Source organism: Saccopteryx leptura, chromosome 3, assembly GCF_036850995.1.
Source record: "Saccopteryx leptura isolate mSacLep1 chromosome 3, mSacLep1_pri_phased_curated, whole genome shotgun sequence".
Classification (NCBI taxonomy): domain Eukaryota; kingdom Metazoa; phylum Chordata; class Mammalia; order Chiroptera; family Emballonuridae; genus Saccopteryx; species Saccopteryx leptura.
Window position 1 is genome coordinate 277928399 of NC_089505.1, and position 26148 is coordinate 277954546.

Genomic DNA, 26148 nt, shown 5'->3' on the forward strand with positions numbered 1-26148 from the left:
AATTATATACAATAGAAGAAGATAATTAAAGACATATCAAAATGCACATAAACATATACACTTATTTATTTGGTTTTAAGAAAATGTTCTACTACTTCAAAATTTTAAAAATTTTAAAACATTGCCCTTTTTTTCTTCTAATGGTGTTATATCATGTTCTGTTGCCAATTATGGGTCTCATTTTTTGTGAGACTCTGAGTCTCATTTTTTAGAGCATATATGGTGCCCAAATACAGAATGGCACAAACATATGTCACAAACACAGAATTATGTTTTTGGTTTTACAAACTTAGGCCGAGGGTCCATTTTTCTAGTATTATATTTTAAAGGTGGGAGTTGAATAGCACCTGATGATTCTATTTACCTCCTAGAAACAGAATGCTACAGAATAAGATAGGGATTGAGCAAGGGGACCTCTCTATGCCCCAGCCTGCCGTCAGCCCCAGCTGGACCTCCCAATAACTTTACACACTGCTGTCCTTCAAAAGATTGAAGAACAAAGCTGTTGGAACGTTCCTCTCTTGAACAGGCTCATCTTTAATGAGATCAGTCTGAAACAGCAGTGTACAGACAGTACTTGGTGTAAGGGGCCACAGCTGGAGTGAAGCGCAAACATTGACCTTGGAGTTGGTTTCACCGTGGGTGACGCAGGGCAGAGTGTTTGAACTAGCTGAACCTCTGTTGTCACTTCAGAAATGTGGGAATACTAACTAACACCTGCTCCATAAGCTAAAATATAAGTAAGATACCTGGAATGTTGGATATGTGAGTTTCCTTTGTCCATAGCCAAACCCGATCTTCAAGAGCAGCAGCACGAGGCGACAGAGCATGGTTTTTGGCCTAAGAATAAAGGAGAATGTGAAAGCAGGAAGAGAAAGCTCCAGGCTGATGGTTTTGATTTTCTTAATAAAGTAAAAGTCAAGATCAGGAACAAAAAGGGAAATGGAAGTGGGTGGGAGAGATAAAATGTAAAAAAAGAGGAAAAGGTGTAAATGAGGTAATCTGAAGATTAATATGTAGAATTTGCCAAGGCTCAGTAGATTTCTGGATGATATTGGTGTCCTTTTGAGACTGTGATCCTGAAATTAAGGCGATACCAAACCGTGCAACTGGGCGGTCCCCTAGCAAGTCTCAAGTGCACATGTGCAGAGGCAGAACTAGTGGATGAATGGGGTTAACTGAGGCTGGACTTTCTGCAAGTCCTTTCTGCAAGTGTGGTAAAGAAAGAGAGGCAAGGAAATGGGAAGTATTTTCAAGAGAGTGATCAGAGTGGTATTCATGACATGGAAGCTAAATAAGAAGAGAAGAAATGACATAGGACACCATCCTGAAGTAATAGAGGGCAGTTCGGCTATTTATTCCATCTCTAGTATGAGTGAGGTACCTTCTCCCTAGAGGCAGAAGCAGTTAAGACCAATTTTGTTTTAAAATAATAATTATTAGTTTTCATTACATTAAAAAATAAAATCTAGAAGTTTAGTAACAGAATGATACAAATTGAACAAAGACAGTTTATTCTATCAATACGTGAGTACTTAATTACATCAAATGATGAAGGAAGAATAAGCAAATGATCATATCATTAGATATGGCACCAGTTATCTATCACTGTGGAACAAACTACCCAGAACTTTGTGGCATAAAACAACCACTTTAGCATACTTATTAATTCTGAGGGTCAGAAATCAGAACAGGATACACCAGGGACCATTTATGTTTGCACCACAATGTCCAGAACCTCACTGGGTAGTCTCAAGGATGATGGGACTTGATGACTGATGGACAGAACCGATGCTGGGATTCAGCCAGCTTGCTCTGGTTCAGCAGAACCGATACCTAATTTTTTGTTGAGTTCAGCAAACTGGTTGTTAAAATGACACTTGTAATCAGGGTTCTCTCTAAGGTGGGCGCCTGGGCAGCTGCCCAATATGGAAATCACAAACTTACATTCCTTACCCTTTTTTAACATTCATCTGTGCAACAGCGTATTCTAAGCACCTGTATTAAAGTTCATTCTGTCCATAGGTGGAAAAATTGCACGTGAGGATGTCAATCAAAAAGCACTATGGAAATATCTTAAATAATAGTTTTATTGTTTTTTTATCAGGTATTATTTAATACTTTTTTATTAATATTTTAAAACTCTTATAATCTACTTTTGTGTACCTCTTTTATTCTTATTTAAGTTTAAATGCATGAAATAAACTACCTTTCAGTATATCTTTATTTTATACTTAAGAAAGTTATCAGGGCAGAAAACCAGTTGTTAAATTATTTGAATCCCACCACTGGGCAGAATCATCTGGAGCTATCATCACTCGTTTGACACTCGATGTTGGCCTTTGGCTGGGACCTCAGCTGGGCTGTCAGGTGGGAAATGTAGACGCAGCTTTGGCAAGTATTTTCTCTGTAGGTTAATCTGAGCTTTCTCACAGTGTGGATGATGGATTCCAAGAATAAGTATCCTTGGAGAAGAAGGTAGAAGGGCATGGCCTTTTTAAGATACAGCCTTGGGAGTAACATAGTATCACTTCTGCTATATTCTAATTGTCCAGACAGTCACAAAGATTTTCCCAGGTTCAAGGAGAGAGGATAACCTGCAACTCAATGGAAACAGTGTCAAGCATGTGGGACAAGCGATAATGTTGTGGCATCTTAAAAAGAATAATCTGCTGCAGTTTGTGGAAAACTGTTTGATAAAATTCAGCAGCCCTTTCCTTTTTAAGGCTTTTAGTTCAAAGCAAATAAAAGAATGGGTATGTATCTCAAACAACCAAAAGCAAGGTCTCAAAGACATATCTGTATACCCGCATACATAGTAGCATTATGCACAATAGCCAAGAGGTGGAAGGAACCCAAGTATCACTGACAGATGAGTAACTAAGCAAAATGTGCCATATACATACAATGCAATATTATTCGGCCTGAAAAATGAAAGAAATTCTGATATATGCTACCACATGGATGAAACTTGAGGACATTTTTCTAAGTGAAACAAGCCAGTCACAAAAAGACAAATACTATATGGTTCAATTTTTTGAGCTACCTAGAGAAGTCAAATTCATAGAAACAGAATGTAGAATGGGGGTTCCAGGGCTGGGGGAAGGGAGAAATGGCGAGTAACTGTTGAATGGGTACAGAGTTTTAGTGTTGCAATATGAAAAGTTTCAGAAATTGGTTGCATGATAATGTGAATCTACTTAACACTTCTGACCTGTATACTTCACAACGGTAACTGGTAAATTTCATGTGCATTTTATCACAAATTTTAAATAAAGAAATAAGAGAAAAATTTCTAGATATGCTAAAGAATACTATTGCCAACATTGCCGGTTGGCATGCTCTAGAATGAAGACACAGAGAGAAACTAAAAAACTATTTCTCGGGCTCTTTTGTGGCTAGGACTCAAGATGTGATTTGGGCCTCACGGAACAGAAACACTTGGTTTGGTGACACTTAGGTTTGGAGCTCAGTGGTCTGTGGAGCGAGGTGGCGAGGAGTGCATCTGCAATGCTGGGTAGACTGTGGCAGCAGCGGCATGAATCCGGAGCCAGTCACTGTGGCAGCCTCTTATTAATTTGGCAGGTGACTTCTTGATTCAGCAGCTTGCAGCGGCAACAGCGGCAGCATTCCCAGCATCGGTCAGGGCAGAGTGGTTATGGGGTTCGGACTTGCCTCGGTCTTGCTCCTCCCACCGTCTTTAAAAGGTTGGAGGCAAAAATGATCATGCTTTGCATATACATTATAAATGCAGAGAATCAAAAGCATTACTTAAAAAAAGAAAACTTAGAACTATTGAAAGAGTTAAGTAAGATGGCCAGATTTAAGACAGCTATATTTAAAAAATGCTCTTTCTTTAACCCAGCACTAATTAACTAGAAATGTAATTTTTAAATTCCCATTCCTAACAACAAAACCTGTTAACAAGAACAGGAATAAACTTACAAGAAGCGCTCTGGTCCTATTCAGCACACAGGTTTCACTTTAATCTTTTTTCCTGTTTCACCTTCAAAATATGCTCCACATTCTCCTAACTAAAATCAAGAAATAACTAAAAGGAATATTATAACAAAAAAAAATTTTTTTTCAGAGACAGAGAGAGAGTCAGAGAGAGGGATAGACAGAGACAGAGAGATGAGAAGCATCAATCATTAGTTTTTCGTTGCGCATTGCAACACCTTAGTTGTTCATTGATTGCTTTCTCATATGTGCCTTGACCGCAGGCCTTCAACAGACCGAGTAACCCCTTGCTCGAGCCAGCGACCTTGGGTCCAAGCTAGTGAGCTTTTGCTCAAACCAGATGAGCCCGCGCTCAAGCTGGCGACCTCGGGGTCTCGAACCTGGGTCCTCGGCATCCCAATCTGATGCTCTATCTACTGCGCCACCGCCTGGTCAGGCAACAAAATATTTTATGAGCGTTGTTCCCACTGAAGTCTCAGGCATAAGAAAACCTATTTTTGTCTGATCAACCGAGCAAATTAAAATCCAGTTCTTCTTCAGCTGTTACTGTTGTTTTCCATTCCAAGATTTTGTTGTTTTTGTTTTTATTTCTATGTTAGAGTTAAGAAAACATGAACTACACACCCATAAATCAAAGAGAACTTTTTCATTTTTAGACAAAGGAGGTTAAGAGGAAAACAATTACGAACCAGCAATGCTCTGCCTCAGGGAGAGAAACTTTTAATATAATCCTTATGAAACTGTTTCTGGCATCCTCTTCATAAATCATGCATGTATAAGTAATTTTCAAAGATCTGGGGAAATGAACTGTTGTACAAGGGATGATGGGATTTTTTTGTTATTTGTTTTCTTTTTCTTTTTTTAGAGCTGCTAGTATTTTATTAACAAAAAAGAGAGAGAGAGATTGTCTCTGTCAGAAGCAGTGAGAGAAGAGAGTAGATCTGATGAAGTCTGAATGCTTTAGCTTTTTTATCATGAGTAAACTCTGTTTAAGGAACATAACCAAAATCAGGGTGAACAGCCTCTTTACTTAAAGATTTGGGGCTACATCAATTTCTGTACACATTATGAAAAAGGAATCAGTTTGCAAAATTATAGAGGTACTTCTATAATCAATGTATTTGAGGGCTTTATATAGAAGCATCATGATTAAAGATAACTGTTGATACCCTATGAATCAATATTCATTTACAAATATATCATTTGGGTCTTCTGGGAAGCAGAAAGTGAAATGAAGTTAAGAGTACCAGAGGCGTGTTGAGGAGTAACATCTGTAAAAGGAAAAGGAGGAAGCAGGACTGGGCAGAGGAGCCATCAGACCGCAGAGCAGATTTGTCAATGACTCAGCCATCTCAACGGGGAGCTCCACATCAAAGATGGCCTGTTAGAGGAGTTCTGCATTGGGTGGAATTGGCCAATCTTTTATTCTGCCATCTTGCTGCATCATTGATCAGGGCCATCTCAAGAAGCGTATGACCTTGGCTCAAAAGCTGAAGAAGACCTGAAGAAGTTAGCAGTTGGAGGCTTTCTGCTAACCACACAATCCTTGCAGCTGGGCAACAAGTCCTTCCCTGAGAAGGCATCTGAGCTACACAGCACCTCTATGTCTGCCATAGGTTAGCCTCAGTATTGTATGCAAAGCCAGCGATGTGCTGCTTCCTTACAATTTCTTACTTTTTAAAAATGATAAGGATGGGCCCTGGCCAGTTGGCTCAGTGGTAGAGCGTTGGCCTGGCGTGCAGGAGTCCCGGGTTTGATTCCCGGCCAGGGCATACAGGAGAAGTGCTCATCTGCTTCTCCACCCCTCCCCCTCTCCTTCCTCTCTGTCTCTCTCTTCCCCTCCCGCAGCCAAGGCTCCATTGGAGCAAAGATGGTCTCAGGCGCTAGAATGGCTCTGGTTGCAACAGAGCAACACCCCAGATGGGCAGAGCATCGCCCCCTGGTGGGCATGCCAGGTGGATCCCAGTTGGGCGCATGCGGGAGTCTGTCTGACTGCCTACCTGTTTCCAACTTCGGAAAAATACAAAAAAAAAAAAACCTACAAAAAAATTGATAAGGATGTACAACCTATAAACAATATAAATTTTCTAAAAATGCCAACTGACCAGTTGACCTGACTGGCTCTATCAGTTGCTGGTATGTACTTGGAAGGTACTTTGTAGGTCATGTGTGTTTATCTAGTAAAATCTAGAGTAACTCCACTAGTCTAGAAGATCACATGAGTTCTCAATGGCGTAACAGCCCTGATATCCAAAGAATTTCTAGCAGATATATCGTGGAATAAATTGGTCCGTAGTAATTAAGCTAAATGATTTACAAAATGAACATGGAATAAGACAATAACTGTAATATAAAAAAGATCAGTAGTCTTATATAGTTTAGAAGATATTAAACCACTTCAAAGCATGAGGTATGACTTGAAAAATACTCAAAATATTATTTTAGAATACTTATAGATACTAATTTAATAGAAATAATAATCAGAATAGTCACTGTTATGTAAATCAAATTTTCTCCTTTGGCTTATTATTATATATCACTTTAAAAGATCATCCCAAAATACATTACATATAAACATTAAATATTTAGCCCTCTAGTTTGTCAATAATTATCAAAATTGCAAATGTACTTTGCTATTGACTCAGCAATCCTCTTGAGGGAATTCATCCTCAGACATACTTGAATACAAGCAAAATGATTTTACTCATTGAAGCACTGTTTGTAATTAGAGATTAGAAAAAAAGACAAATGTCCTTCAAAAGGAAACTGATAAATTATTGTACATCCATGTAATAGAATTCTATTTAACTATAAAAACATGACTGCCAGTGGATATGAAGTTTCTTTTTAGGTGATGAAAATATTCCCAAATAGATTGTCATGATGGTTGCACAATTCTAAACATACGCAAAACCACTGATGTGCACACTTTAAATGAGTGCATTGTACAGTACAGTATGTGAATTTTATCTCAATATGCTGTTTTTAAAATAACATGTATTTGTACAAGTTACTAATTGCAAAGGGGAAAAATAACTTTATATTGGAGAAACTTGGAAGACTTCACCATTTTAACCAAGTGATCAGAGTTAGTATCACTAATGATGGGACAAACAGTCATTGTGTCCCCTGATATGATATACTCATATATTCACAAGGACATGTCATTTATGTACTGTTCCTGCCAAAAGAAAAAAAAATAAGCAAAACCTGAATCTTATCATAGGAAAACTTCAAACAAACCCAAAGCCAAACTGAGGGACATTATAAAACATAATAGCCTGTCATTTTAAGAAATGTCAACACCATGAAAGACAAAGACAGACTGAGGAACTGTTCAAGATTAAAGGACACTAAAGAGACATGAAAACTAAATAAGTATATTATTCTGAATTGGATCTTAAACCAGGAAAAACAATCTGTATAAAGAACATTGCTGAGACAATTAGTGAAATTTGAATAAGGTTTGTAGATTAGATGGTAGTATTGTATCAATGTTTGCTTTCTGAATTTAATAATTTTTTTGAACCATGTGAGTATATTGCTTATTTGAAAATTAAAATACCAAATTATTTTTTAAGTTAACTTTTACGTATCTTTGAATTACATATCATGGTTCCTCATATTCAGATATTGAGTTCCTTACACAGCAGGTGCTTGACAGATGAGGTTACTTCCCCTGGACACAAATTATACAAGCTGGTATAATAAATATTAAGTAATTCTCTTAAGGCAACACAGAACGATAAAGGACTTGAGTTGGCTGACCTGAGTTCAGACCAAAATGTAGCTGTATTTTTCTTCTTCAGTTGCCTCTCTGACTCTGAGTGTTTGAAATTGAGAAGCTTTGGAAGCTTTAGCCTTTCGACGCTGGGGAGAGGAGGTGAAAAGGGAACCTGGCAGTCAGTACAGATGCTTTAAATGGATTGTCCAACTCTGATCTGTAATTAAGAGCAGGTAGATTTTATGTCGTAAGTGCATTTCTGAGACTGTCAAGGGTTATTCAGAATTGTCTCTAAATCCACTTTGTTCTATATATATGGTCCATTTTAGCCACCATCCCTTTTTTGTATATAATTTGTGTTTGTAGCATATTATATTTACAAAAAAAGTGTATGTGTTTTGGCCCTGGCCATGTAGCCCAGTTGGTTAGAGCGTTGTCTCTAAACACCAAGGTTTAGGTTGATCCCTGGTCAGGGCACCGATGGGAAGTGACCAATGAACACACAACTAAGTAGAACAACAAATGAATGCTTCTCTCTCTCCCCCTCCCTTCGTATACTCTCTGTCTCTCTAAAATCAATCAATAAATTTTTAAAAATAAGAGTGTGTTTAAATTTTAAAATAAAACAAACTTTTGTGTTCCTACTACTTACTCTGGTTAAAAATAGAACATTACCGATATCTCAATAGATCCTTTTATAAAACTTCCCCAAGTGCAAACATTTTCACAGTATTTTTTCTCCTACAATTCATAACCTATCTTAAAGATCTCTCCATATCTTTTATATCCTTCATAAATTTGGTATTAATTTAATATTTTATTATACAATTTTACCATTTAGGCAGGTATTTATAAAAATATTAGTTTTCTAATGTTGCTTAACACATTATCCCCAAAACTTAGTGGCTTAAAACAACACACATTTATTATCTCATTGTTTCTGAGAGTCAAGGATTTAGAAATGGATTATATGAGTGGTTCTGGCTCAGAACCTCTGAAAAGGTTGCAATCAAGATACTAACCAGATTTCAGTCATCTAAAAGCTTGACTGGAGTTGAGAGATCTATTTCCAAGATGGTTTATTCACGTGGCTGATGGCAGAAGGCTTCTTCTGTTCCTCTTACTGTGGTCTTCTCCATAGGGTTGCTTAAGTGTCTTCACAAGATGGCAGTGGCTTCTCCCAGAATGAGAGGCCCAAGAGAGAAAGAGACTAAAGTCACAATGTCTGTTAGAACTTGGCCTCAGAAAATACATGCATAATTTCTGAAAAATCTCATTTTGCAAATTGATGACTGAATAAGATTGTTCATGTGGAAGTAGTGTCTATTGCAGGGGAGGAATACCAGGAAGTAAGGCTCAGTGTGCCATCTTGAAGGTTGGGTATGACAATAAATACCACACAACTCAGTTCTACTTGGATGTTTGCACAATTAATTATTTAGTGGATAGCTTTTGTGCTTTTCTTAATGTCCCTAACCCTTTAGAAGTTTACAAGGCACATTTCCAAGTTATCAGTGATTTTTTTTTTTTTTTTTTTAAGATTCATCTATATTGAGATGTGTCTTACTTCATCTGGGCTATTATAAGAAAATGTTATAGTCTGGGTGGTCTATAAACAACAGAAATTTATTTATCATAGTTCTTGAACTTGGGAAGTCCAACATCAAGACACCAGCAGATTCCATGTCTGCTTCCTGGGTCTTAGGTAACTGTCTTCTTTCTTGTCTTCACTTGGTGGAACAGGTGAAGGATATCTCTAGGGTCTCTTTATATTGGCACTAATCCCATTCATGAGGTCATGTTCCCCAAAACCTCACCTCCAAATACCATCATATTAGAGATTAGGATTCAACATATGAATGGGGAGGGGCATATAAACGTTTAATCTATTGGAATGTATATGGCTGTAATTCATTTTTGTTTCTGTATAGTATTATACAATTTATGTAACCATTCTATGGTTATGCTATTATAAACAATGCACTGAGGAACTTTCTCTGGGATATATGTGCTATGGGAATATATCTATGCTAATTTATGCCCATATTCATCTTTAAAAAATTTTTTTTTATTTATTCATTTTAGAGAGGAGAGGGAGAGACAGGAGAGACATGGAGAGAGAAGGGGGGGAGGAGCTGGAAGCATCAACTCCCATATGTGCCTTGACCAGGCAAGCCTAGGGTTTCGAACAGGCGACCTCAGCACTTCCAGGTCGACGCTTTATCCTACTGCGCCACCACAGGTCAGGCCCATATTCATCTTTTAAAATAAGAAATAGTTATCTAAAGCAGTTGCACTTATTTATTTTCCCATAGCAGTGGATGAGAATTTGAATCACTTTACATCCTTGCCAAAGCTTAGTATTGTTAAACTTCTAAATTTTTGCCAATTCAATGGGCATGAAATAGTATTTTAATGTAGTTTTAACTTGCATTTCCCTAATTACTAATGAGGTGAGCAGCTAACTATCATTATTTCCTCTAAGGTAAACTACTTGTTCTGTATAATAATTCTTTTTTGGCTATGTGACTTGATGGATGACACTACTGTTTTTATGCCTGTTGGGCTCTGGAGGTTAAGGGGTAGGAATTCTGAACGGGAACCGAGAAAAGCTTCGGAGAGTATGTGACATTTGAACTGGGACGACAGATTGGGTAGAGAGTTCCACAATGAGCGTGTACTTGGGTGGTTGGCTGAAGCTGTAGTGTGTGAAATTTAAGAAAAAACTGGTTATAGGCATTCCAGGCAGACAGAACTGCATTGGCAGGAAAGAGGAACAGAAATAATGGGTTTATAGGAGGCAACAATAGTTCATTTTGTGTGAGAGATATAGCTGGAAAGATACAGTAAGTAGCGGCACGATTCTGAGAGGTCATGAACACCAAGCCAAGGACTTTGGACTGCATCCTGGGATGGCAGTGGAAGTTACTGAACAGGAAGGTAAGTAACTAGATCTGAAGTTTGCTTCAAGAAGAAAATTGTGGTTGCAGCCAGACAGGGAGTCTAGGGCTGCGTCCGGCTGCGGCGCTGGGAAAAGAAGCGGAGAGCTAAACTCCACCGGCAGGGGGCGCGCCGCCTGGCGGAGCGCCTCCCTACCCCCTTCTCCGAGGCCCGGGTTCCGACGCGATACACTCGGAACTCGTCTAGCCCCCCTGGACACGCCCCCCTCGGGCCTCGGCTACGCCGCCTGGGCGCGTGCCCGTGCGTCACGTCCGCTGTGCCTCGAGGATGGTTAGAACCCAGGAGGGACCTGAACAGAAACACTGCGCTTGCGTAGCAGGGCAGCTGTCGGTGGTTAAGGCGAGGGGCCCCAGGGGCTTTCGAGTCTCCAATAGCACATTTCTGAGTCCGGCATGGCTGTCTTCTCTCGCTGCACACCCATAGGTGTTCTGATTTGTCCCAGGCGATAAAGGCAAATGGTGCAGCGGGGCTCCTTGCTCTCTGACCTTAGGGGCGCCGAGCCTAGCAGCACTCCTCTTGGGTCTCTCAGCTGAGAAGTGCCCGGTCTCTTCTCTGCAATATCCTTTCAGCTGCTTGCTTTCCATCTGTAGCCAAAACATCCATACTAGTAAAAACCTGCACCAGCCACTACGCATGTCCAGCCCAGGCTGTAATCCATGATTAGAGGGCTTGTTTACCTTTCCAATCATATCAGAAATACCAGTTGAAGGGGACTTTGTAGGTCAAGTCCAACCTACTAACACTTTTCCTACGTCCCCAGTGAATTAAGTACTTTTTTTTTTTTAATTTGCACACCCCCAAAGATTGCCCGTCTCCTGGAACAACTCTTACTAGGTAGTCTTCCTGGAAGTTTCCTACATTCAACTTTCCTTCCTTCAGAATTATTTATTGAGCACCTACTGTGAACCAAGTACTAGAGGTTCTGGGGATACAATAATGAACTAGAGTGAACACAAAGATCGCTGATTTCTTAGAGCTTGCATTCTAGATGGGATAGAGTAGACCAACAACTAAAAATAATGAGAGGCCGTGATTTACGCTAGAAAGGAAATAAATAAGCCAAAGTTTATGGTGGAAACATACGTGCAAAGCACTTAAGAGTTATCAGAGAAGGCTGTGTGACTGGAGTGTGGTGAGCCAAAGTTGAGAATGTTGAAGAGGTTGAGAATGCAGACAGGAGCCACACTAAGGCTTTGTGGGTCATGGTGAGAAGTTCCAAAAGAATAATGGGAAACCAAGGAGTAATTTGGGGGCAGAAGTTCAGTTGTTTAGAACCATACAAACATATATAGTTTTTCCTTATCAGTCCTTTACCTATTTGACATGTTTTCCCGAGACCACTTCCCCTGCCTCTAACTCCTCTGGAAACTATCTTTACTCTACCTCTTAATCAGAGCATTTTTGAATGACTTTCAACTTTCAAAATGTCATTGAGAACACTCTGAAAGCATGGACTTTCAGTGTAAATCATATACATTTTAAAAGGAAAGAACCTAAAACTTTTATAAGATTCCCAAAGAAGTCTTGTAGAGATTTAAACCCATCACTTAAACATTTCTCATCTCTGTAATCCTGGTTATTGTTCTCTGCACTGAAGTGTACAATATCAACTTCCACCCAGGCTAGTTCTCTAAATTGTCTCTTTATCTGTAAAATGAAAACGATAGATTTGCTATGAGGATTAAATGAGGTATATGCTTAAAAGATGCTTAATGGTAAACCATAACACGCCAGACACACTGTCATTACTATAAACAAACACTTGCATCCCTGGGATGGAGGAACAATTTATAGATAATGCTCCTTTAGCATCCCACAAACTTTCACTAAGTGTCTATTCTGTATAGAGCTCCTATAAAAAAGATCTGCCTTCCAGGAGTTTGTTACCTTGTTGAAAGAGCCATAAACAAATGCCCACGAATGAAATATTGTGGGATTTGGGAGCTGCAGAAGAGGTCTTAATTTCCACTGGAGGTAAGTGGTTATTGGAGTTCATATCTGAAGCGGATTTGAAAGATGAACATATTTAATTTTAAACACAAACAAAAAAATATTACATGTATACATTTTATTCTTGATGATGTGCAAAGGCCATTTAGAAACACTGAGATCACTTATCCCACAAATACTGAGAGAGTTTCGTGAGAAAGCCACCTATCTTTTGTCCAGTCTGTTTACTATATTCTGCATGCTCTGGGCAGTCCTTATCTTCATGTTCAGGAGCAAAGTACACACATACACACCCCTTTCCGAAAAGAAAGGCACAAGGACTCCAAGAGAGGGGTGGGATCGTTCGCGGTCCAAACACACAATGGGGTACGCTTAACTCTAGTTCCCCCCCCCCCAAACACCCCGCTGGCCCTACTCAGCCCAGGGTTCGACTTCTCCCGGCCCTTTTACCCCTCCCTTGCAGCCCTCGGGGGCGCACTACACCCTGGCCAGGAGCCCTCCCTCACTCGCGCTTCCCTCCTCCTTCGCTGGGGAGCCGGAAAACCCGAAGCGAACTGGCCCTGCCCGGCGCGCATGCTCAGTAGCGAGCAGGTTCAGTTCGCTAGTAGGAAGCTCCAGCGCTACACCGGCGTCGGCGGCGGCCGCGGCGGCACCCTAGGGCAGCCTGATTCCCCAACCGCGACCTCGGGCCTCTCCCCTCCCCCGCTAGACTCCGGCCCCAGCTCCGCCCCGACCCCGGTCGCTCGCGTTCCGCGGTCCCGGCTGTGCCGATCGGTGCCGCGGCCGGAGTGTCCCTCCACACTCCCTCCCCCCCAGCCGCCGGCTCCGCCGCGGGGGCCAGGCCGGGCCGGGAACGCAGCCCCGGCGGGCAGGCGGGCGGGCGAGCGGGCGGGCGGCGGCCGCGGCGGAGGGCAGCCCGGGGCGGCGCCGGCGGGCCGGGGAGGGGTGGGGTGGGGGGCCCGGCCCCGGGGCGGTGGTGCGGGATGCCGCCGCCGCCGCCTCCGGGCTGCGTTCGCTCTCGGCTGGTCCCTGTGTCGGGTGGGTGGCCGGGCGCCGGCCTCGCCCCCCAGCCCCCAGTCCGGGGCTAGCCCGGCCGCGCGGCGCCCCGAGGGGGCCGGGCCGTCTGGTGGGGCCGCGGCCCTGTTCCGCGCTGCGAGCTCGCCCTCTCGCGGCTCCCGGGCCCGGCCGCCGCCGCCGCCCCCTCCCCGCCCAGAGGCGCCCCAGGGGCACCATGCAGGCGCAGCCGCTGCCGTACGAGTTCTTCAGCGAGGAGAACGCGCCCAAGTGGCGGGGGCTGCTGGTGCCGGCGCTGAAAAAGGTGAGAGCGCCCGGGACCCCGCGGACCCCGCTTCCCCGCCGCAGCCCCGCGAGGGCGCCGGGCCGCGGCTGGGCAAGGGCTGGGAGGCGGGTCGCGCGCGGGGCCGTCTTTCTTCCCGGTCTCGGCGCCTCCCGGAGAGGACGGCGCACACCGAGCGGTCCCCCCCCCCCGCTTGCTGGCTATCGGTGTTGACATTCACCCGGTGTGTGGGAAGGCCGCAGGAAGCCGGGGAGAGTTTGTCCAAATGATACAATCACTGACAGGTTAATGCCCTCCCCCTGATTCAAGGACCAGAGCTGGAGAAGCCTCGGTTTTCAGCGGAGGTCAAAGCAGGCCACTTTTCCGCCGTCTCGGTCTTACCCCGGCGCTGCTGTCAACCTTCGGTTTTAGGTGTCCAGTCTGCTCGTTTCAGTGGGCTCGAGAATGCTCTGGCCATAGTGCTTGCTCTAAGTAATTGCAGAGCTCGCCTGCCAGCAGAAATATGGCCTGCTTTGCTCACCCTCTGTAATCACTCTTCATTGCCCCGAATTCCCCCACTCTGATGAGCAGGGGCGGGTGCACATGCCATTCTTTTCTTTCTGAAGTCTGGGAATCTTGGTACTATGTTTCGGTTTGTGGATTAGAAATTTTAACCTTTTTGTGTTTCTTCAAGTTTGCCACATTGTTATCTAAATTTATAACACGATCTGTACTTTTTAAATGTTTTGGGAAATGTTGATACAGTTTAAAAGCTTCCAAAGCAACATTGTGACAAACACATTGAAACATCAGAAACTGGTTTGAATGAACATTAAAAACAACTAGTACCACCCCACCCCCGCGCCCCTTTGGCCTTTTCTATAAATATAAGAATTGCTTTACTTTTTAAATCGTGTTTCTAAATCCCAAATTCTTGCTGCTTGAGCAATGTTTTATGTTTTGTGGCGAAAATAGATGTTTACTTCTACTGAGAGTTGAGATTATGAGTATTCCTTTTATTCTAAACATTTAACCTTTTAAAAACTGTGTCTTGAAAGGTGTCTGTTGTTTCTCAAAGGCTAGCAACTTTTACTTTCCCTTTTGCCCTGTTCTCCTCTTTCCCCTCCCCCTCTTGGTGTCTTACAGTGGAAACTATTTGGCTAGTTAGCAGAATTTGCCCATATTTCATATATAAGTTACTGACTTTTTCCCTCAGGTGTCTGAAAACCAAAGAGATGCTATATACCTTATATACTTTATTCATTAGAAATCATCAGGCTTTCATGCTGTTGATTTTTGCTTTACCTGCAAGCTTGACAAAGCTTGTATTAAAAGGTAAGGGGTTTCGCTGATGCTAGACCTGATTGGTATCCTGACTAAGGTGGGGAGGAGACAGAAAAAAAATGTTAAAAAATATACAGTAGAACTCATAAAGCACTATCAGTTTGAGGCTATTTTGTTTAGAAGCAATCAACGCCTATCCAGGGGAACCACAAGGATACCCTATCAGTTGAGGGGAGGAGAGGGGCTTACAAAGCAGTAAAAAGAGCATTGTAGGAGCTGGCAGACCATGTCTAAATCCTCTACACTGGTGGCCCTTGCTGAAATCTGTCCACAGAAGCATTTTGTTTGGCTGGCAATGTGTTATTTCAATTTTAATGTAATTAGTTGCCAATACTTAAAAATTGGACCTATTACATAAATCTGAATTTTGAGCTTTTCTTGTAGAATAGGAAGCTTTCTCCACATTGGGTCCATATTCAAGCAAGGTAGTAAACTGCCAGAGCTGCCCTTTTTAGACATAGCATGTATTATTTCCAATTTACCACAGTCCCCACCAGTCCTCTTTGCTTATTTACATAAACCAGCTTTGACTTTAAGCAGAGAAACTCTAGGATGACAGTAGAAGTGATGGGAGGAGGTGGAAGTGTACACAATCTAGCTGACATGTAAGGTTCTTCCAATTCTTATTTTAAATATCACTAACAGTGATTCTAAGCTACCTCAGACAAGATTGGAAATTATTTCATATCTGGATATGCTCTTGGTGGCTCAAAACTTGCATTTTAACCTGCCTGCTAGACATTTCATGTGACTATCTTCACATCTTGAACTCTTCCTTTAGACTTATTACACTGTGTGCAAATGCATCCAACTTGTGTTATCTCACTTGAGGCTCTTTGGACATGCTGTTCTCTTCACCTGGAGTAACACTACTCATCCTTCTGGACTAATTTGACCTCAGATCTTGTCTCAAATCTACAGTGCTTATTTGTATTTTCTGTTAGCACCCTCGTCTAGCACTTAATGAATTTTAAGTTTCTATATAATTATCTCTCCTGCCCCTGTTTCTTCTCAACTAGATTGGAGAGTCCTTGAGAACAGGGATGAATGATATTTTAATCCTCATTTTATCCTCCATCCCTCCCGTGATAGGGACTTAAATGTGAATGAATGGGTGAGGGAATACCCAAACTAAAGTCATCAGTCACCTCCGTCCATTTCACTTACCATTAAAGTTTTTTCCTCTTGATGAAAGGTTTTATTATTTTATTTGAGTGGTTCAAAACTTTGTGAAGTTATCTGAGTTCTCTCTTTTGCATTACTGCCCACACCCAGGCAGAGCCTGTAGATTCATTTCCCTTTGACATGTACTTCTACTCAATTCCCTCTTATCCCAGAAGCTCTGAGTTCACTGCCCCTCACCTCCCCTTTATCTATTTTTCAAATTTCAAAAGTTATAGTACACTTCTGAATGTGTCACCGTGTTGTTTGGAACCATTGATGTCTTTTGAGGGCATAGGATGAAGTGTCTGTTCTTTAAGATAGAACCAATAGTGATAGGTGATCTGGCTTCATCCAACTGTTTTGACTAGATTGCCTGCTATGATCTTTTATATTCTTTATGCTTCAGCCAATTTGGACTACTGCTTTTCCTGAGTGTGCAGAATGTCTTGCCACATCTACTAGTCTAAGTTCTATCTTCTTTATTGCACAAATATACCATGCCTACTACAGACCAACTATTATTGCCCTCAGCACTAAGAATAAAAAGGTAAATGACATCATCCAGAAGTGACAAAGTTAGAATATGACGGGAAGTGGCAGAGGACAAATTTGAAGAGGAAACTGGTTTATAAGGAATTTTTTTGTATATTAATGCTAAGGAGTTTGAATTTTATCCTGAGGGGATAGAAGTCATTCAGGAATTTTAAATAGAGGTGTAGCATCAGATCTGAATTTTAGAAAATTCACTTTAGCCATAAAATGGAAAATGGATTAGAAAATAATGAACCTCTAGGTAAGGAGGAGAATGAGAAGGCTAGTTTATTAGTCCAGCCAAGAAATGATATGCACTTGAACTAAGAGTGCATTTGAACTAGGATGGAAATGTGCAGGTGAATTTTATTTAAGAGATGTTTAATAGGCATAACTGATAGGACCTTGTAACTCACTGAGTGATTGGAGGAAGTGATAGGAGAGCAGAAAGAGTCTCATGCTTTTGGCTTGAGTGCCTTTAACAGGATAGAGAATGCAAGAGGAAAACTTGTTGGGGTGGAGAGAGCAGTGTAAGAAGATGAGTTGTGGACATGTTGATTTAAAAGTCCTTTTGGGTTATCCAAGTGGACTTGTTGAACTGGCAATTGGTTGTTGGTATCTGGCGAAGCAGATTTGGGACTTCTATGTGTGGACATCAAGCCATAAGAGTAGATGAAGACTGTGCCCATACAAAGGCTTACACGTGAATGTTCATGGTGGCTCTGTACAGCTCCTTAACGGGTGAATGAATAAACAAATTATGGTATAGCCATATATTGGAATACTACTCAACAATAGAAAGAACGAAGTATTGATACACATGACAGCATGGCTGAATGTCAAAATAATGAATGAGCCTGACCAGGCGGTGGCACAGTGGATAGAGCGTCGGACTGGGATGTGGAGGACCCAGGTTCAAGACCCTGAGGTCGCCAGCTTGAGTGCGGGCTCATCTGGCTTGAGCAAAAAAGCTCACCGGCTTGGACCCAAGGTCGCTGGCTTCAGTCTGCTGAAGGCCTGTGGTCAAGGCACATATGAGAAAGCAATCAATGAACAACTAAGGTGTCGCAACGAAAAACTGATGATTGATGCTTCTCATCTCTCTCTGTTCCTGTCTGTCTGTCCCTATCTATCCCTCTCTCTGACTCTCTCTGTCCCTGTAAAAAAAAAAAAAAAAGTATATACTGTTTCATTCTATTTATATAAAATTTTAGAAAATGTGAACTAATCTATAATGACAAAAAGCAGGTCAATAGTTGTTGTAGGGGGAAGCTTTTGTGTTCATTTGTTTTTATTGTGCCAATAGTATCAGGGATATAGACGTGTTAAAATTTAACAGATTGTACAGCTCAGATATATGCAATTTATTGCATGTCCATTGTACCTCGAAAAGATGTTTTAAAAATTAATAAGGCCACCCACTGAAAGTAATTAGAAGTAAGACTGAAATAGAGCTGGCATTAGAACCAGGAGACCAGAGAGAAAGGAGGGAGTAAAGGAGATAAAGAAGGAAGGAGCCAGGTGGAAAGAATGAGACCCTAGGGTCCGAAAAGCTGAGAAAGGAGTAGTTTCAGGAAGAGCCGTTAATGTGTCAGGCTGCATAAAAGTCAGGTAAGGTGCCTGAAGAGTGTTAGATTTGACAGCTCAAGGGTCATTTATGTTCTAGCAGTTTCAGGGTGAGGGTAGAACATGGAAGAGCATGAAAAAGGGAGAAACAAGGACAGATGACTTTTTTTTCAGATTATTATTTTTTCTACAAACTAGAAAATGAAGGGAAAAGAGATACTTCTGTGGTGAGAAGGGATTCAGGGTTGGGGAAGATACTTGTTTTTATTTGAAGGTGAGAGAAACGATTGTATGTTAGGAGCCTTTGGGGAAGAAGCTGCTGGAAAATGCTGGTGAAATACTGATCAAGGAGGAGAGAGCTCAGCAACACAATCATGAAATTTGCCTTGAACTATTTGCATTGCTATTATAAGCACATACTGTATATTCTCTAATTCTCACAAGATACTATTATTGCCTCCATTTTACAAGAGAGGAAACTGAGGTTTGGAAAGGGTAATTTGGTTACAGTCTACATTTTAAAATACTATGTTACACTACCTCTAGCAAGGGTGATGCCATTCTTCTGAAATGGGAGGGAAAGAAATAAAGATGGGTTTGTAGGTTGAAGAGCAGGGAGTTCATGCTAGGTAACCTCTATTTTCATGATGAAATGAAAGGCAAGATCCTTTATAGAGTGAGGAAAGAGAAATGAGTAAGGCGTTTAAGAAGTGTGATGACATTTTGGAATTGCTGCTCTGAAGTGTGCAGAAGGAGCCAGCCAGAATTAGAAAGGAATTGCTGAGCAGTGCTGAGTGGGGAGAGCATACATTTGGAGTAGTGTTCATGGGTCTGATGGCTGTGAAATTTTCCTCAGCAGCACTCATTAGTTCAGGTAAATGGGTAGAGAGGGATAGTTGGTTGCAGGTGGCTGCAGTAGGGACTAAGGAGATAAGGGTATTTCAGGTAATAAAGAGGAAATAAAGCAACAATGGAGGTGTAAATGAGGGCTCTATGGATTAAAAATCCTGATACATTGGAAGAGGAGGTAATGGGAGCAGATAGGAGGCTGTGGTTAGAGATGATGACTATTATGTTTTAGAGTTTTCAGATTCCAGAGATGTGGGGGGTTTGATAATTAGAAGCTCTGCAGTTGGTGTATTGAGTGATGAGTTGCATACATGGGTGTTGATGAAGTCCACAAGGATTATGGGATGTATTGTAATGGAGAGGAAGACTGTGTCCCAGCAGTAGCAGGGAGGCCCAGAAATCAAAGCAGTGAGGATGCTTTAACCAAATAATAATGAAAGTGCAAGCAACTCCCTACTCCGCATAATGTACTTTTATGTTAGAGCTGTGGATGAAATATTTAGGAAAAACACTGCACTTCATTGAAAAATGTTTTTATCTTGTGATAAAGATTTTTACCCAGCATTTTATTATGAAAAATTTTAAACATGTTTTAAGAATTATAAACACCCAAGTGCTGATCATAATTTACATTGTACTGTTTGCTTTATCACACATTTATCCATCCCTCTCTCCATCCACCAATCCATCCTATTTATTTATTTGTTTGTTTTTGTGTATGACAGAGAGACAGACAAACAGATAGACAGGAAGGGAGAGAGATGAGAAGCATCAACTCCTAGTTGAAGCATTTTAGTTGTTCATTAATTGCTTCTCATATGTGCCTTGACTGGGAAGCTCCAGCTGAGCCAGTGACTCCTTGCTCAAACCAGCTACCTGTGCTTCAAGCTAATAACCTTTGGGCTCAAGCTAGTGACTGTGTAATAATGTCGATGATCCCATGCTCAAGCCAGTGGCCTCACACTCAAGCTAGTGAGCCCACACTCAAGCCAGCGACCTTGGGCTTTTCTACCTGGGACCTCAATGTCCCAGGTTGACATCTATGTACAACACCACCACAGCTCAGGCTCCATTTTATGTTTTGATGCAGTTCTTTTTTTAAAAATTTTATTTAAAAAATTAAATTTAATGAGGTGACATTGATCAATAAGAGTACATAGGTTTCGCAGAGAACAGAAGCTCCATCTCCACACATGCTGCAGATGGCTTTTCCAGTCTACCTGAATCATTACCAGCTAGAAGCAGCGATTATTGGGACTTGGACATGAGCTGCAAAGTATAGAATTGTGACAACAATTCCAGTGCCATGCGGACTTTTCCTGGATGTGGACTTTTCCTGGACTTCTGCTCCTTGTGACAGCTCCTAACGGACTGAACGGGGGTTGGGTTGCATTTGCAGGGATTTGGAACGGTGTTGGTGCCAACTTGGACTTGGTGAACATGTTAAGGACACTATTCTTTTATGGATTCTTGCTGTATTGGCCAAGAGTTTGCTTAAAGGCTTTAATCACTGTAAAAAAAAAAAAAAAAATAGAAGACTGGATAAAGAAGATGTGGCACACAGCCATAAGAAATGATGACATCAGATCATTTACAACAAAATGGTGGGATCTTGATAACATTATACGGAGTGAAATAAGTAAATCAGAAAAAAACCAAGAACTGCATGATTCCATACATTGGTGGGACATAAAAACGAGACTAAGAGACATGGACAAGAGTGTGGTGGTTATGGGGGGGGGGGGAGGGAGAGGGGGAGAGGGAGGGGAAGGGGCACAAAGAAAACTAGATAGAAGGTGACAGAGGATAATCTGACTTTGGGCGATGGGTATGCAACATAATTGAATGACAAGAGAACCTGGACATGTTTTCTTTGAACATATGTACCCTGATTTATTGATGTCACCCCATTAAAATGAATAAAAATTTATATATAAAAAAAGAGTGGGTCTTAGACAGAGGTAACAGAGGGAATCTGGTCATTAAAAAAAATAAAACATCGTTCAGACTTAAATTAAAAAAAAAGAGTACATAGGTTTCAGGTTAATATTTCTATAGCATTTGAAATGTTGATTGTGTTGTGTGCACATCACTCAAAGTCAAAATCGTTTTCTGTCACCGTATATTTGTCCATTTTTACTTTCTTCCCCCCACCCTGCTTCCCAACAGCCTTCTCCCTTGATGCATTTCAAAGTGAGTTGCAGGCATCAGTATACTTGACCCCTAAACATTTCGGCATGCATGTCATTAACTAAAATTCAGTATTTGTGTATGGTTCTTTTTGTTTATTAGTAAAATTTACATATAATAGAATACACAAATATTAATTGTGCTAATTAATGAGTTTTTTAAAATGAGTGCAACCCAAGCCTCTACCAAGATATCAAATATTCCTATCACTTGGGAAATTTCCGTCATGCCTTGTCAGTCATTCCCTGTCTCCACCTCCCAGAAGCCAATGCTGTTCTGATCTTTTATCATCCTACCATAGATTTATCTATTCTAGAAGGTCATATAAATAGAATCACAGAGTATGTATTTTTGGTAAGGCTTTTGAGGTTGTGTTTATCAAGAATTCAGTTCTTTTTTCTATCATGTGAATATGTCAGTTCATTTATCAAGTAGATGGTTACCTGGGAGGTTTCCAGCTTGTGATTATTATGAATAAAACTGCCTTGAATATTCTTATACAAGTCTTTTTCTTTTTGTAGACAGATGTTTTCATTTCTCTTGGGTAAATACAGAATAAGTGTCTCACAGAATAAATGTCCGTTTAGTTTTATAAGAAACTGCCAGACCTTTTCTCAAAGTGGTTGTACCCATTTTACATTCCCACCAACAATGTATGAGAATCTAGTTGCTCCACATCCTTGCTGATAGTTGGAGAAGCAGATGGGCACTGTCCTGTGTGCCCTGACCAGGAATCAAACCCAGGACATCCACACGCTGGGCCGATGCTCTACCACTGAGTCAACCGGCCAGAGCCTCTTTTTAGTGTTTAGTTGTAAGAGTTATATTTATATATCCTGGATAATGACACTTTATCAGGAATATGTTTTATGAATATTTGATTCTAGCCTGTGGCTTGTCTGTTAATTTTTCTAGAGGTGTTTTTTGATGAACACAAGTTTTTAATATTGATAGAGTCAAATTTATCAGTTTTTTTTCTTATAAGGTTATTGCTCTTTGTGTCCAAGAATCCCTTGCCTGCCATCAGGTCATGAAAATTTTCTACTAATGCTGTTTTCTAAAAGCTTTATAGTTTTATCTTACATAATCTATGGTGCATTTCAAATTAATTGTGTATAATGTAAGGTAGGAATCAATTTTTTTAATGCTGATGTGTAATTATTTTAAAATTATTTGTTGAAGAGCCTGACCTGTGGTGGCGCAGTGGATAAAGCGTCAACCTGGAAATACTGAGGTTGCCGGTTCAAAACCCTGGGCTTGCCTGGTCAAGGCACATATGGGAGTTGATGCTTCCTGCTCCCCCCCCCCACCTTCTCTATAATAAATAAATAAAATCTTAAAAAAAATAAAAAAAATAAAAAAATAAAATTATTTGTTGAAGAGACTTTCCTTTCCTTGTTGGATTGCATTGATGTTTTAATGAAAAATAAATGAATATTTAATATTTATGTAAATATCTTTAAATGTGTTATATGTAATAAATATATAGTATAGGAGGTCCTTGGGTTATGACACAGTTGCGTTCCTATGAGAGTGATGTAACCCGAATTTTGATGTAAGTTGAAACACATCCTAGCCTAAGTCACTTACCTATCCTAACACAGTTGTAAAATCATAACTTATAACATGAAAACACAACTAAGCCACAGAAAAAGGAAAAGGACATAAATATACTGTACTGTACACTGTACTGTAGTAACAAAAAAAAATGAATGTAAAAAAAAATTCTTACCTTTATTCCTGTGGTCGGCTTGCACACTGGAAGGGGCATTGCAAGGTGGGAGACAGTGACCTATTGGGAGGAGGAAGCTGGAGAGGCAGGAGAACCTGCAGAAGGTGCTGGAGATACTGGGTCAGGTGCATCAGGATTGCCTAAGGAACATGCAGGAGACACTGGAGATGATTTTACCTGTACTACAGGTGTTTTATCTCGAGAAGCAGCTGATGTACAGGGTACAGGATCTGTTGCAGCCCTCTCTACCTTAAAGAATTGTTCTAGGCTAGTCTGGAAGGTTGATGACTTCTTCTAACCAAACTAGTTCTCCCATGTAGTCCATAAGTACAACACTAATAACATAAGCTGAAACACTCACATCTCAATTTTTTAAAGTTTTTATAGGAGTGAGGTTTGTAAACTGAAATGTTGTATATCAAGATGGTCATAACTTGAGGATCCCCTGTATATCTTTTTAGGCTTTATTCTATTCCACTGATTATTTTTTATTTTTACTCCAATACCACAATATTGATTATTATAGATTTTTAGTAAATCTTGAAGTTAGGTAGTGTAAATATTCCAATTTTATTCTTCTTTTAAAATATTGTTTTAGCCCTGGCCGGTTGGCTCAGTGGTAGAGTGTCGGCCTGGTGTGCAGAAGTCCCAGGTTCGATTCCCGGCCAGGGCACACAGGAGAAGCGCCCATCTGCTTCTCCACCCCTCCCCCTCTCGTTCCTCTCTGTCTCTATCTTCCCCTCCTGTAGCCGAGGCTCCATTGGAGCAAAGATGGCCCGGGCACTGGGGATGGCTCCTTGGCCTCTGCCCCAGGCGCTAGAGTGGCTCTGGTCACGACAGAACGACACCCCGGAGGGGCAGAGCATCGCCCCCTGGTGGGCAGAGCGTCGCCCCCTGGTCGGCGTGCTGGGTGGATCCCGGTCGGGCGCATGCGGGAGTCTGTCTGACTGTCTCTCCCCGGTTCCAGCTTCAGAAAAATACAAAAAAATAAATAAATAAAAAATAAAATATTGTTTAGTGTTTCTGGGTTTTGCATTTCAATATAAATTTTGAACTAGCCTGTCAATTTATACCAAAAAATCTTGGTGAGATTTTTATTGTAATTGCATTGAATCTATAGATCACTAGGGAGAATTAACATCTTCATAATATTAAATCTTTGGATCCATGAACATAGTATATCTCTCCATTTATTTAGGCTTTTTATTTCTCTCTGCAACACTTTATAATTTTCCATGTAGAAGTCTGACATATCTTTGGTTGAGTTTAATCCTTAATATTTTGGGTTTTTAAAAAATGTTTATTTTATTGATTTTAGAGAGAAAGTGGTAGAGAGAGACAGGAACATCAAACTGTCCCCATATGTGCACTGGCTGGAGCTTGAACCAGCAAACTGTGCTTTCAGATGATGCTCTAACCAACTGAGCCCTTCAGTCAGGGCATTATTTATTCTTTAATTGTTTGATATGAGTACATAAATACATAGTCAATTTTTTTTTTTCTGAAGTTGGAAACGGGGAGGCAGTCAGACAGACTCCTGCATGCGCCCTACCAGGATCCACCCGGCATGCCCACCAGAGGGCGATGCTCTGCCCGTCTGGAGCGTCGCTCTGTTGCAACCAGAGCCATTCTAGCACCTGAGGCAGAGGCCATAGAGCCATCCTCAGTGCCCGGGTCAACTTTGCTCCAATGGAGCCTTGGCTGTGGGAGGGGAAGAGAGAGACAGAGAGGAAGGAGAGGGGGAGGGGTGGAGAAGCAGATGAGCTCTTCTCCTGTGTGCCCTGGCCGGGAATTGAACCCAGGACTCCTGCACGCCAGGCCGACGCTCTATCACTGAGCCAACCAGCCAGGACCCATAGTCAATTTTTATATACAGTATTGAACTTAATGTTTTTTAACCTTGCTGGTAGTTATTTTTTAGAGTCTATAGAAATTTTTTTTTTTACGTAATTATGTCATCTGCAAATAGAGACAGCCTGGTATATATGCATGTATGTATTTATTTTTCTTGCATTCTTTTACTGACTAGAACCTCCATCACAAGTGGTCATCTTTGCTATGTTCCCATTCTTAAGGTAAAAAGGATATCTTATTTCACCATGAAGTATGATGTTGGTTGTTAGTTTTCATTGGTTCCTTCTATCAGATTAAGGATTTCCCCTTCTGTTTTTAGTTTTCTGAGAGTTTTGGAATTTTTTTTAAAAAAGTCATAGATGGATTTGAATTTTGTCAAGTAATTTTTCTGTGTCTGTTAAAATTATCATAGGTTTTTCTCCTTTATTCTATCAATCTAATAAATTATAGTAATTGACTTTTGATTGTTAAAACAACCTTACATTTCCTGGATAAACCATCGCAGATATTATTTTATTGAGTTCCTGCTATGGCAGTATTCTAGGCATTATGCTTGGTACTTTACATACTTTACTCCGTCCCATCCATAGACTTTTCAAGGTGGTAATTTTTACAGCTGAGTTTTAGGACGGATGAAATGGATCAAAATTGCTTAAGATCTTTTTTCTTTCTTTTTTACAGAGACAGAGAGAGAGTCAGAGAGGGATAAATAGGGATAGACAGATGGGAATGGAGAGAGATGAGAAGCATCAATCATCAGTTTTTCGTTGCGACACCTTAGTTGTTCATTGATTGCTTTCTCATATGGGCCGTGACCGCAGGCCTTCAGCAGACCGAGTAACCCTTTGCTTGAGCCAGCGACCTTGGGTCCAAGCTGGTGAGCTCTGCTCAAACCAGATGAGCCCGCGCTCAAGCTGGTGACCTCGGGGTCTTGAACCTGGGTCCTCTGCATCCCAGTCTGATGCTCTATCCACTGTGCCACTGCCTGGTCAGGCGCTCAAGATCTTATAAGGAATAGAATTAGGATTTGAACCTAAGTCTGTCTAG

At 41.1% G+C, this 26148-nt stretch overlaps 1 protein-coding gene across 2 annotated transcripts in view; it reads left to right on the forward strand.

Annotated features, from left to right (window-relative positions):
* The first annotated feature begins 13678 nt into the window (after window positions 1-13678).
* Window positions 13679-26148, forward strand: part of SOS1 (SOS Ras/Rac guanine nucleotide exchange factor 1) — a 117984-nt gene continuing 105514 nt past the window's right edge. For both annotated transcript variants that reach the window (XM_066378438.1, XM_066378439.1), the window contains exon 1: window positions 13679-13913. In XM_066378438.1, coding sequence (XP_066234535.1) covers window positions 13827-13913 — 87 coding nt within the window. In that variant the 5' untranslated portion in view covers window positions 13679-13826. The remainder of the gene's footprint in view (window positions 13914-26148) is intronic.